This window comes from Colossoma macropomum, unplaced genomic scaffold, assembly GCF_904425465.1.
Source record: "Colossoma macropomum unplaced genomic scaffold, Colossoma_macropomum, whole genome shotgun sequence".
NCBI lineage: Eukaryota > Metazoa > Chordata > Actinopteri > Characiformes > Serrasalmidae > Colossoma > Colossoma macropomum.
In genome coordinates, this window is record NW_023494785.1 from 35593001 (window position 1) to 35605808 (window position 12808).

Here is a 12808-nt window from a genome sequence, read left to right on the forward strand (position 1 = left end):
CCAGAGAGGCATACTCAATTACCTTTATAGACCATTTTTGCTATGTATTTAGATTTGTATTGGTGTACTCAATTTGATGCTAGCTAGCATTCATTTCTCATTTCACTATCAAGAAGAGAAAGCATCAAATAAATGTTTTTGCTAAGCTTGGATAACAACAGTACAAAATCTACCAAGTTCAAGAATCAACTGCTAAGCAATTTGCATCTTTTTATAATTAATATATTTTATTTACCAATTTTTGCAAGTACACAAAAACGACACTAAAATGTAAGTCATATAATATCTTTAATTAAAATATATTCTTCCAAAATAGCAGACAGCATAATGTCATCCTAAACAGTATTCATAATCTAATATAATTAACACATCGGACGCTTTCAGTTTCATTTGAAACGACTAATCCTCACAAAAGCATATAAGACACAATTTTCTGGTCCCATGATTTTACATGACAAGCTTGGGGGTTGGGGGAACACATTCAGGTGTTTTTGTTAGCTGGTTGGTTTCTACCGTCACCTGCGTACTCTATGGCTAAAATAGTATGCATGATTTTTCCTCCTTTTGTCAAAAAAGATTAAGGACAACACAGCAATGACCATCTGTTCATAAATGATGTTCTGGAAATCATTAAAAAACAAACATACACTGCTTAAGCCTCCACAGCAAGACTGCAATTCATTTTACATTACTGTGGATGAGACCAAACGCAAACCTAAAACAATCAGTTCAAGGGTTAGAGGCACAAGCAATAAAATTGGGACCACTGCAAATCTCCTTTGACAGAATCCGTTGTGCGTATAGCGAATGTGTGCATGTGCTTCTCAGTAAGCCCGAACGTACTGTGCCATGTGGGCATGTGTGCGTGTGTGTGTGTGCCAGAGGGGATTTTAGGGTTCACTCTGCCGGAAAGGCAGCACGCGCTGGGCTTCGTTAAGCTGCAGTGATCCTGAAGCAGGCAGAGAGAGAGAGAGAGAGAGAGAGAGAGAGATTACGGCCTAGCTGGATCGACAGTACCCATCACAGATGGCCAGACGTTTATCTCGTGCCAGCATCACTGGTGCATGTAGGCAGGGCTACCTGCCTATTCCCCACTGCACTGAAGACATTTCCTATGAACACATCCCTGCATGGAGGGTTTTTTCTCTTTGCTCATGTGTTTGGTTGTTTGTTTTTGTGTACGACCTATGGGAATTAGCATCAGGGTGGCTCGGGCAACATTGGCACCATATGCAAAATCACAGCAACTCTGCCTTTATAAGGCAGCCCTACATAAACTATATGTCCAAAAGCATCCAAACAGCCCTGCAAATAAGCGGATTCAGCTTCAGCTTCAACTTTGACATCAAGAATCCAATGACAACACAACATGCGAATAAAATGTGGCTAGCTCAGCTGTGTGGACTAAACAACTTAGTATGCATTAAGAAATGAGGTAATAGTTAACAGTTAGCTAGCTAGTTAGCTGACTAGTTAGCTAGTTAGCTCTCCTTTTCCTTTTGTTGTTTATCTAGCTTAGCTTTGATAAGCTAGCATTCATTTAGCATTTGTTGTTGTTTAGCTTAGATAAACATATGAATATCTACCAGGCTTTTTCTTTACACAATTGTATGCAAAGGCTTGGGCACCCCAGTCAAATTCCATGTTTTATTGATAAAAATAAGCACACATCCTTTACACAGAACACTTTAGCACAATTTCATATTGCTGTTTATTACCTGAATTTAACATTTTGGGGAAAATATCAAACATAAAATGTGGCATGTGTTATTTATTTTTCCCAGGAAATGTGCTGTAAAATTAGCATTTTATGCATATTTAAGATTGTGTATTATAGTTAACTCACTCATTTAGAAAAATCAATAAGACATGTCATTTGACCAGGGGTGTTCAAACTGTAGGTGTTAAAATGCACACGTAACAGCCATAATCTCTTTAGAAAAACATTGCCAGTAGAATGATGCTTCAGAGCAGCTGCACACGAACATTTACAATGCTCAATTGCATATGCCTAGAGGGGTGTAAAGCTCCCCAACAATGGATTTGACATTGTATGATGGAAATCATGTTCTATTGAGGAACATCAGAGCTCCTGTGAGCAGCAGCAACATTTCAACATCTAGTAGAAATCCTGCAGATCATTATTGCTATAAATACGATTTAATTCAAAATAAGATTTTGTAAGAAATGTTGGATGAGCAAGTGTCTGGATACTTTTGGACATATAGTGGACGAGAAAAGGACCAGGCATGACACTAGAAGAAGCAAGGACACCTCTGCACCTACACTAGAGTTCCTGCTGGTTGGGTGACCACGAAGATTGAGTTTGACATGAAGCTATAAAATGGACAGGTGTGGAGGCACGCCTCCCAGTTCACTACGATGGGGTGAAGGGGCTGGGTCAGGGGGAAGAATCCAGCGGCGGCTCACTTGAAAGAGGCGCGGACCTTGCGGCCCTTCAGAGGCTGAGGGGGGCGGTAGTTATCCACCATACAGCATTCTGGTTCCCCCTCAGCAGAGAAGAGCAGGCCACGGAATTTCTTCATCTGTTCCGAGAGAGAGAGAGAGAGAGAGAGAGAGAGAGAGAGAGAGAGAGAGAGAGAGAGACACACACACTTCAGCACCTGCCTTTGCCACTTCAGCATCTATGATTGCAGTCTCCACAGGGTGCTTATGGCTTAACCTAAATTTGGATTACACTCTCTAAACTTTTAATAAGATTGATATCGAACACCGCTCCATTCACTTCTCTGCACTGAATGGTAACATTCACAAGACGTTGCAGTTCATAACTGTCACTGTACTTCACTGTGTAGTTCAGGGGTCGGCAACATGCGGCTCCAGAGCAGAATTAGATTTATAGGTAAAAATGAAATAATCCTCCTATGCAGTAAAACAAAGCTCTGCTGATTTTTCTAACACAGTTTTAAGAAGAAATATTCTTAAACGCTGGAGTTAATGTAGCCTATATCTGCTAATTCACCAACCTTTAATACTGAAGATGCCTGCTGGTCACATAGCAACGCAGACAACAGTCTCGCCTAGCTAGTAGCTAATGAAACGGCAAAGACTTTTTTGCATTTATAAGCACTCCTGCTGGTTTTCTGATATGTTTAGTCTGCAACGAGAAACTGTCAAACACTAAAAAGCCGCAAGGCTGAAGTCAGCTTCTCGTTTGCCAGCTTGAATTTTACTGTTCCACCTTAAATGGTGCAGCAGTTACATTCTGGTGCCTGAGGCACCATTTAAGGTGGAACAGTAAAATTCGAACAAGAAGCTGGCAAATGAGAAGCTGACTTAAGCCTTGTAAAAAGTCGAATGTTGAGAGACATTTTACAAGATATTATTCCAATTTGTGAAAAAGTTGTGTGAGAGATGTGAGAAAAGCAGCCATAGCTGAGCTAAAGTAGCGCAAAGTAAGTCTGTGTTTTTGTTTATATTATATCTTTTAGCCTATACTAGCACATTAGCACATACTGAGACATATTTACAGCCAAGACAATAAAATGGCCATAAAATATTGTGGCTCCCAAGGTGGTTTGATTTCTTTTTTTTTTTGTGAAAGGACAGAGTGGCTCTGCTTAACATTTGGGTTGCCAACATCTGGTGTAGTTAAATGCATACACCAGCCAAAATGAAAAATGTAACTATCAATACATCAGTTGTAAACATGTCTACATGCCTACTGTGGCAGTCCCAAAGTCTCTAGAGTAAAATTTATTGTTTAAATACTGGGAACTTTCTGAGGACACATCTTGAAGGTGGAAGGAACTTTTGAACAACTGCGTTTGGGTTAAGTTTAGTGTGAATGCAGAAGGAAGCCACAAAGCTAACCCTAGGCCAGATGTCCTAGTGCAGCCGTATAACTGTAGTAACTGTTTTCCAATCATCATTACAATCTACAGCATGGATTACTTGAGCAACAGACATGACTTGTCAGATGTGGAAGACAACAAGGCAAAAGCTACAGTTAGCAAGCTCTGTCTAAAAGTGTACAAAACGGTCTGTGGAATCCATTTTGTGCTGAATAAAAATAGAATTGTTTTGTTTTCTTTATGATCTGTTTTGTTGGCTCTGACTTTAGCATTCCGCATGCATTCTACAGTTGAACTGTGTTTTGGATAAAGAAAAAAGCTACTTTGTTCAACAGTTAAGGTAAAAGTTAGTCAGTATTGGTTTACAGCACAGGGATGGATTCTCTGATAAGGCTGAGGCATATCATGCTACATTATAGAATCTTGCATAGTTTGACAAATAACAGATTAAATGCTAGTTTAAGACCAGAATGCGTCTTTCATCTTTTATCTTTTTGTCCACAGGCCTGGTGCTCCACTGCCTACTCTACTACATACCTAGCCGATGTCAATAACCAGTATTTTTTATGTATGTGTCTGCGATGCTGATATATATATATATACATTTATTAAATTATTTATTTTTTTATAAAACATAAATAGGGGCTATATCTACTAGGATTAACTTTATAGAAATATGTTACATTTACTTCTATAAGGCTACAAATGCAATAAAATGAATAAAATGAAAATATTTCAGCCCAGCGTCATCTAGACACACTGCTCTGTCAGAGTACAATAAATAGGTCATCAAATATTGGTTTGAAATACTTAAAATTAATTACTGAATATTAAGCCTAGACTTTAAACAGTCACATTTTAAAATTCCATCAAACAGCAACCATAAGGGATATGAGCCTTAGACAGCAGAATTGATGTCGTGGTCAAAGCCTACAGCTGAGAAGGTCAGTCTACGTCATCATAACATTTCTCTGGTCAGTGTTAATTTTCACTTGTGTGTGAGATGGATGCTAGGCCTGGAAGACTAACCCAGATATTATGAAAATGTGTGCAGGCTGTGTAAGTAGGCTAGGTACACCTATAACTGTTCCGCTAACCAGTGATTTTCTACAGACTCACTGAGGCTGTAACATTAAGCCAACAAACAGGCTGGTCAAAAGTTGGATGAGAATCCAGTGAGCATAATTATATGATCAAAGCAAATTCTCTCCAGCAACTAAACTTAACATTAAGTGGCCTATATTTACCTAACCACATTTTCTCAGACTGTTTCAGAACATGGAAAGGTTCTGAAACTGAGATACTATTCTAGCACTGTAATAATAGCTCTGACTGTTTCAGAGCATCTTCCTTAATTTCTTTAACATAAATACTGTGTGAGGATATTCATGTACTGTGACCTTTGTCAGCACTATTCCATGCAGGTTAGCACTATGCAAGCGATATGCTAATGAAATGGTTAAATGGCTATTAGCAATATATTAATAAAATGGACCGGACCTGGGCAGAGCTAACGCTGATGGACTGCTTGCACACAATCCATGTGACACACTCCAGAGGAGGGGGTGTGGTCAAGGAGCCATCATATGTCCAGTAGTCCAGAGAGCTGGGCAGCAGCGTGGTGGGGTCGAAGTCTGCAAATGAGGTCTGTGTGTTCTGTGGAAGGAGCCAATAATGGACAATTAGCAAATGAATCTCAGCCCTAAAAAATAAAAGACTCCACGATATTCAAAAGAACTTACCTTAGTCTTAATGCCGTCCAGTGCATCAAGAACCTTCTGGAGCTGAGGATTTTCATCACCAATCTGATGAATATAAACGCAACGGTGATCTAACAACACTCCCATGACATTGGCTAGATATGTGTGATGTTGTACTGTCAATCTATCACAGTTGAAAGGAAATTTTAATTAGGAGAGTTAATTAGGACACACTGACCTCCAAAAAGACTCCAATGACTGCAAGACCATCAGACTCGTTGACAGCGTCTCCAAAGCTGGAATATGCAGTATTCCAGTGTACCAGATGGAGCTGGAAGGAGGAAGATGTTTAAATCATTTTTGTGCACCAAACACTCTTGAAGTCTGTTTTACCACAGTACTGATCTCTCTTTCACACAGTGACCATTTAGCTTATTGCATGAGACACACAGCGTAGGGCAGGCATGTCAAACTGGGGACCTTCCGGGACAAAGTGCTGCATAGATTAGCGTTTACTCTCATCTGATGCTCTGAGTTCAGTTCATGCAGGCCTTGCTAATTAGCTGATGAGCTGAATCAGGTGTGTTTAATGAGGTAGCGTGCTAAAGTCTGCAGTGCTTTGGCCCACAAAGACTGGGGCTTGACATGTGGTGTAGGGTCAGTCAGCAGCTATGATAAGCAAAAACTGTATATATGCTATCTAAAAATAACCACGAGTCTTCAAAGAAAGGGATACAGCAACTCAGTTGGTTACATCCATGATGTGTAAGATGAAACCCAGAGCACTTAAAACACACTATTCTAGCTAGACATAGATTAGCTAGCTTATTGACAGCTAATATGTCTCAGCAGACCAAACTGTTACTATTTGGTGGGAAAAGACATGATCTGCTCGTATTGGCTTGATATGCTATGTTAGCACTATATGCCAGCTGAGTAAGTACATAAAACTGACTAACTTAGCTAACTTGTTAACTAGCTGTCCAACATTGCTAGTGGTTGTGTTTTTCCGTCGAATGAGCTGGTCATTTGTCAAATTTAGGCTTCTAATAGCTGCTAATTACCTTCTTCTCACCCTGTACTAAGTGAATAGCTTCTCATGCCGGCTGGCTGCTTTGGGAGTATGCAGCTAAAATGCAAGCAGGTTTAGCTGTCCTGAGTAAAGGTGTATGCATTGGAGGCTAGTTTTGCACTCTGATTAAACAGAGGTGAGAGGCATTATATTGTTTTTAGGGACTTAAATTTTCAACCAACATCTTTGAATGTTCATACTCGTTGAATAGTTTGATTTGTCAACTATTGTAGTTACTAACTTCTCCCACTTGATGAAAGATTTCAACAATTTAGGAGGCTTTAACTTCAGAAATTCTCAGGATTGTTCACTCGTTTTGCCTGCTTCCTTCCAACAATTAGGCGTGGTGCCAAAACTTAATCATTAGTGGCTGCATCCGAAAAACTTCGCCCACACAGCAGGGAAAAAAAAAGATCAGGAATATACGGAGCGATCTACAGTAGATCTTGTCTGAAGGAACCACAGGACATCTGGCAATTTATTGCCCCACAACATACAGCACATCCCTAAAACGCAGCCAATGTAAAGTAATGCAGGTTAACCTTCCTATGTTAATCAATGTAGCCTTTTATTTGCACAAAGTTTTGTTTCACCCAGATTTTTTTGCCAGAAGCATGCAGAAAATACTGGGTTTAGAGGGGCATGCTGATTGCTTGGTGGGGCATTGCCCCACTAAGTCACTCACTGATGTTGGGCCTGCACACAATCCTCAATGGGAACAACTAGAAGTAAAAATCAATTGAAGGCGAAACAAAAAATGCTTTACTCTGCTGTAATGCAATTGCAGAGTAAGACACAGAGGATCCACACCTCAGCAGAGTACGTTTTTCCATCAATGGTGTGCTCCGAGCCTTTGTCATCGCTGGATCCCCAGTGGAAATGGAACTGCTTCAGCCTGTAGGTGCCAGAAATGGGGCCTCCTGTCAGGCCTGATGATGGGAAATGGGAAAAAATGATTAGCTATGTCTAGAGAAATATCTCTAAACCATACTGTTTTGGCATCTGAACAGAGGTGGTCAAAGATTCCAAGGAGTTTGGTCTACCAAAGCTGTACCTGGCAAAGTGAGTTACAGTTACAGTTAAAGACTACCTCAGCTTCTAGAGAATGGAGAAATCCTGAAGCCACAACCACTAACCCTTAACCCCCACTCACATACGAACAGCGCAGGCAGACAATAGACTGCTCAATCCTGTTACCAGTACAGCGCTAGCAATTCTTACTAAACATTACATAAGAACTTTAATTAGGAACTTAGAGACTAATCCTTCATTATGCTATTCCCATCACCACTTGATTAAAATTAGGTTTGTGACAAAACAGGTCAACTCAGCTACTGAGCAGATTAGATCAGTCTGTGCAGAATGTGTGTGTGTGTGTGTGTGTGAGTGTGTGTGAAGCGCAGAGCCTACTGTGCTTTTGCGAGTAGATGAAGGCGCATTAGAGTGCAAAAAAAAGTGTTGTTTTACCTCACACCCTGGTGTGTGTGTGAATCCTCAGACTACTTGGGTTTAGAGAGCTATTTCCACTGCAGTATTTGGAGACTGGCACATTCACATGCATTGCAGAGTGTAATGTTTAACCAAGATATGAGTCAAAAGTACACTGCAAGGGATCTTTTAATGCTGCTCTACTGGTCAGTGTGGGAAAAGGTGACTGAAGCCAGTGGATAGGTATCAAGGCAGAGCTTCTCATACCTGCACAGTCCTGTTTGTTTCCAGACCTTTTTTGTAGGTTATAGTAGGACATGTCATATGGTAAAATATTGTTTTCCAGTCTCGGTTCATGCTGACTGTCCTGTTCTGATTAACTTAGCAACTACTGTAAAGGAAATATCATATAGAAGCTAAATTAAAGTGTGAATTCCAACAAAATTTCTGCATATTTCTACATCATTAAGATGCAAAGTAATCTACAACGGTTTGATGTGAAATGCTGGAGAAAATTAAAGAGAAACATTCCGAATAAGAATCGTTCACAATGGTGATGATAGGAACCAGATGTCTGAAGTGTTTAATGCCTACAAAAGCTGTGTTCTAGATTGTTATGAATAAATAAATGAATAAATCATATGTCTATACATTTGTGTTGCAGACGTCACAACCCCTGGTTCCCTCAACATCGCAAAGATATCTGAGTCAATAAGTTTCTACACAATGAACCATTTCACATCAAACCACTCTGGCTGACTTTGTTCACATCTCAAAGATCAAGTTCTGCAAAAATGCTGAAAAATTGGCAGAATTCTCCTCTAAAACTTAAAAAGCAAACTGAACACAGGCCTCCGACACTTTACCATATAAATGTACTGGCACATGCTACCTGATGTTCCACAATACCTGAACTGTGCACACACATTAATTATGCATACATATTCTGGGGCATTTATAAAACACCCACGCAGCTTACCTACATAAGAGCAAAAGCAAAAGCACCACTCTAAGCCATTGCTCGCATCTACTGCATCACGGTACCATCTTCAGGTAAAATTCTCAGCATTGAACAAATGTCTGCAGTGTTGGGTGAACACCCAACTGATGAAAGGTCTTTAATCTTGAATTAGCCTCTACAGTGTGGAATGAATTCCTACCGTGTTGAACAAATACCTACAACAACAAATCAATACCTATAGAACTGAATCAGCAGCTAAAATAGTGAATAAACATTTACAGGTTTATCAGCTTACAAAGGTATGTGATCACCAACTGATTTGAATAAAGCACCAACAGTGTTGAACAACAGTGTTGTATTTATTAACCTCTATCTTATTGGGGAGATTCTCAGTGGTTGTATGCCGTATTTGCATAGTGCATGCTGGCTATTGTGGACACAAACACAGAAGGGACACTGAATTGTGGCTTCTGTTAAACCGACAAGGCTGCGTGACGCAAGGCTACACTACAGAATGTTACATAACATGATGAATTCGGCGAATAATTGATAGTACTGAATACATGCAGTTATGTAAATAAGTACTGAAATTATGCAAATTATTCTCCTCTATGTGACATTTTTTGCCTTATTTTAGTTAACCATTTACGCAATCATTCTAATTCTATGGTCACTTCAAAAAAGTGTACAATTGAAAAGGTTGCACTTAATTAAAGGCTACAAACAGACCATCATCTGGTAATGAACTACATATAAACATATTTGAATGCCACTTAGATTAAAGATTAATACTTAGACGTTCAGTCAGGCAACTCCAGTACATGAGATCTGCCACCCGCTCGAGAGTAAAATGGACAAGCTTGTGCAGATACGGGTGCCAGTATGTCAATATTTTGGTTAGAACCACTGGATGTTAAGTGTTACATGTTATCTGTGCCGAATGCAGTAATTATAATGAAAGATTTAATATTATGGAGTCATATTAGGAAGCCTAGGTGTTATTATATGGTAATTATATTACCATCAGGGAAAATGCATTAGGGAAATGTGTCGGTATCATTTGATACTTTGGCACTGAATTTGGATCACGATTATACAGCTTATTGCAATATTTCTGCAGACGCTGATTGTTCATCTAAATTTAACGTTATCGTCCAAGCTTAATTACAGACTGCACAGTGTTGAATGAACATCTGTAGTATTGAATGAACACTTATAGTATTAAAACCTAAAGTCATGAAAAAAACACCAAGCAAATGAACACTGCAGAGGTCAATACAACAGTTACCCAAATGACTGTAGGTCTTGTAGGTCGTTAAAGGGGAATTCCACCAATTCTTCAAAATGTCTCCATAATTAAATGGTTAAGACATAAACTCTGTCATTCAGAGTGGTTTGATGTGAAATGCTCTGTTCAAGAGAAACTCAGTGAGTCAGAATTGTTCACAGTGGTGGTGATAGGAACCAGACGTCCAAAGCTTTTAATACCTCTAAAACTACCTCACAAAAAGTTATTACACAGTTTACGATAGTTTTAAAATAAAGTTTTGACCTAAAATACATTTTTTAAATCCATTTATAGGCGGAGAGGTACTTGCAGGGTGTTATAAGGCAAAATAGTCCCTAAAGAGAACTTATTGCCATTGTTTTACCATTATATTACATATTAAAATTCTGACGTCACGTGCAGGTTAACTGTTTTGTTTGTTTGTTTGTTTTGGACAGTAAATAAAAAGGCCAGCATGACCCCTGGTTCCCATCACCACCACTGTGAAGAAATCTGTGTCTAAGCTTCTCTATAATGCACATCAAATAGCACATCAAACTAATCCGAATGCCTGTTTACATGAGACACTGTGAAAATCCCCCTTAATACTGAAGGTGGTCGTGCAGCAGTAAGAGTTAAATCAACCCTGCAGATGTTCATTCAGCACTGGTGCCCGATCACCGGTAGCACGCGCGCAGTGCGCACTCACTCGAGCTGTCCGTGTCGTCGGCGAAGGTCACTTGCACGGAGTGGCCGTTGTTGAGGATGTCCAGCGAGGTGGAGGGGTCGTAGCGGGGCGCGAGGTGCGCCAGCCTGGGGTCATGCTCCGCCTCCCCGGACACGATGTCTATGGGGGACTGGCGGGTTTTCGCGGCCAGCTGGTACGTCTCGACCCATGTGTCAGGTCCTGCAAAGAGAAGAGAAAGGGGGTCCACGGTGAGAGAACGTGGCGTTTTCTGGAACACACGAACCCAGTCAGGGTGCAAAGCGCGCGTGCCTGCGAGCGTGAAGTCATTCTGAAGCCCAGCGGGGTTTCATTCATTCATTCAAGCCAAGGTATTCGAGCTAGTGCTGAGTGGAGCAGATCGCTAGACGGGCTCACCGTTGTCCGCTGCGTATCCCCATCCGTGAGACATTGTTGCAGTGTGCTCGAGCTGACTGCAGCTGCAGTGCGCTGGAAAGAAGTGTGTGTGTGTGTGTGAAGCAGCCCCGCACCACGCACACGCGCGGCAGGGTTTATATAGGAACGCTGTAGGGTTTGGCCATATGATCACACACACACGCGAGAGTGAGCAAGCGCAATCGATCCACTCTCTCTCTCACACACACACACACGCACACACGCACACACTCGCTCTGGATGGATGTCAGCTGCGCTGCAGTGCTGCACGCACACTTCTGTAAGGCTCTCCTATTGGCCACCACGCGCGAACACATGAAAGGAAAATGAATTCATTGCTGGACTGACGCGAAGTGAAGCAGTAAATCACGGTGTAACGGTTTTGTAATGAATGAAGCGAATAGAGAGTAAAAAGTCAGTATGAGGAGAAGCGAAGCGCTCTGCTGCCTCCTCGTGGTGGGAAATTATAATTGGTTTTTCGATTAGAAGCATTTTCCGTGGCAAGCGGGGACATTGACAGGGCAAGTAAAGATCTGGGGCTGAGGAAAGTTTTGGGGTATCCTTTTTTAATTAACCTGTAAAATATGCATATAAGTCATTCCATATATATATATATAAAAGTCTGGTTCCATTGACTTACATTAAAAGTAGAGTCATTCTCTATGACAACTGTGTGTATATATGTATATATATATATATATGCCTATGTATATATATATATATATATATATATATATATATATATATATATATATATATATATATATAGGCTCATGGGAGGTGCACGCTCCCCATAGTTTATGTTGTTTATGTTGTCAGTGAGGTTAAAAGTATGTGTATGTATATTTGTGGCATCCTGTGCTGGGGTGTGTGTGGGTGTTTTGTGTAGGGGGTTGGTCACCATGAGGTGGAAGCCTATGGCTAATGTGACCTCCCCTCGTTGGTTTTGTGCTTTGTATGTGTGTTTCTGCTGGTGTTTCAATAAAAGAGCACTACACACAGCAGAACTATGGCTTCCTGTGCCTTATTCTATGCTGACACTACAATAAATGAATATATATATTTTTAAGAAAAAAAGGTATATTTTTACAAAAGCATGTCTCAAAAAATTACATTCCATCAAACATGAACACTACTGGTGTTGCACACCACTATATTTTGTAAATCAGAGCAAAATCAAACTGTTTTGACAACTGTATTAAAGTAGACAGACTGCAGGAGATATTCGGTCACTCACAAAAGCTGGTAAACTAAGCAGCCTTTTGAAGTATTCCACCACTCTATATAAGCAAATACATATAGGCTCTTTTTTATCAAGAATTTTGAACTGATCCATAATTAAACCAAAAGTAAGACCTTCAAAGCTTGCAGAGCCTGCCAGTACAACTAGGTCTCCCATGCAGGCAGGCCCAGATTAAGATCCTCTGGTGGCCCTGGGCATTAGA

General features: G+C 40.4%; 1 protein-coding gene across 1 annotated transcript; it reads right to left on the reverse strand.

The window, feature by feature from the left end:
* Positions 1-208: 208 nt before the first annotated feature.
* LOC118823183 (carbonic anhydrase 2-like) lies at positions 209-11577 on the reverse strand. Its single transcript, XM_036592615.1, has 7 exons — positions 11346-11577; positions 10953-11150; positions 7398-7516; positions 5754-5846; positions 5558-5620; positions 5316-5471; positions 209-2546 (listed from the first exon to the last, which is right to left on the reverse strand). Exons 1-7 carry the CDS (start codon positions 11377-11379, stop codon positions 2427-2429), a joined length of 783 nt encoding a protein of 260 aa, XP_036448508.1. The 5' UTR covers positions 11380-11577; the 3' UTR covers positions 209-2426.
* Between the last annotated feature and the right edge of the window lie 1231 nt (positions 11578-12808).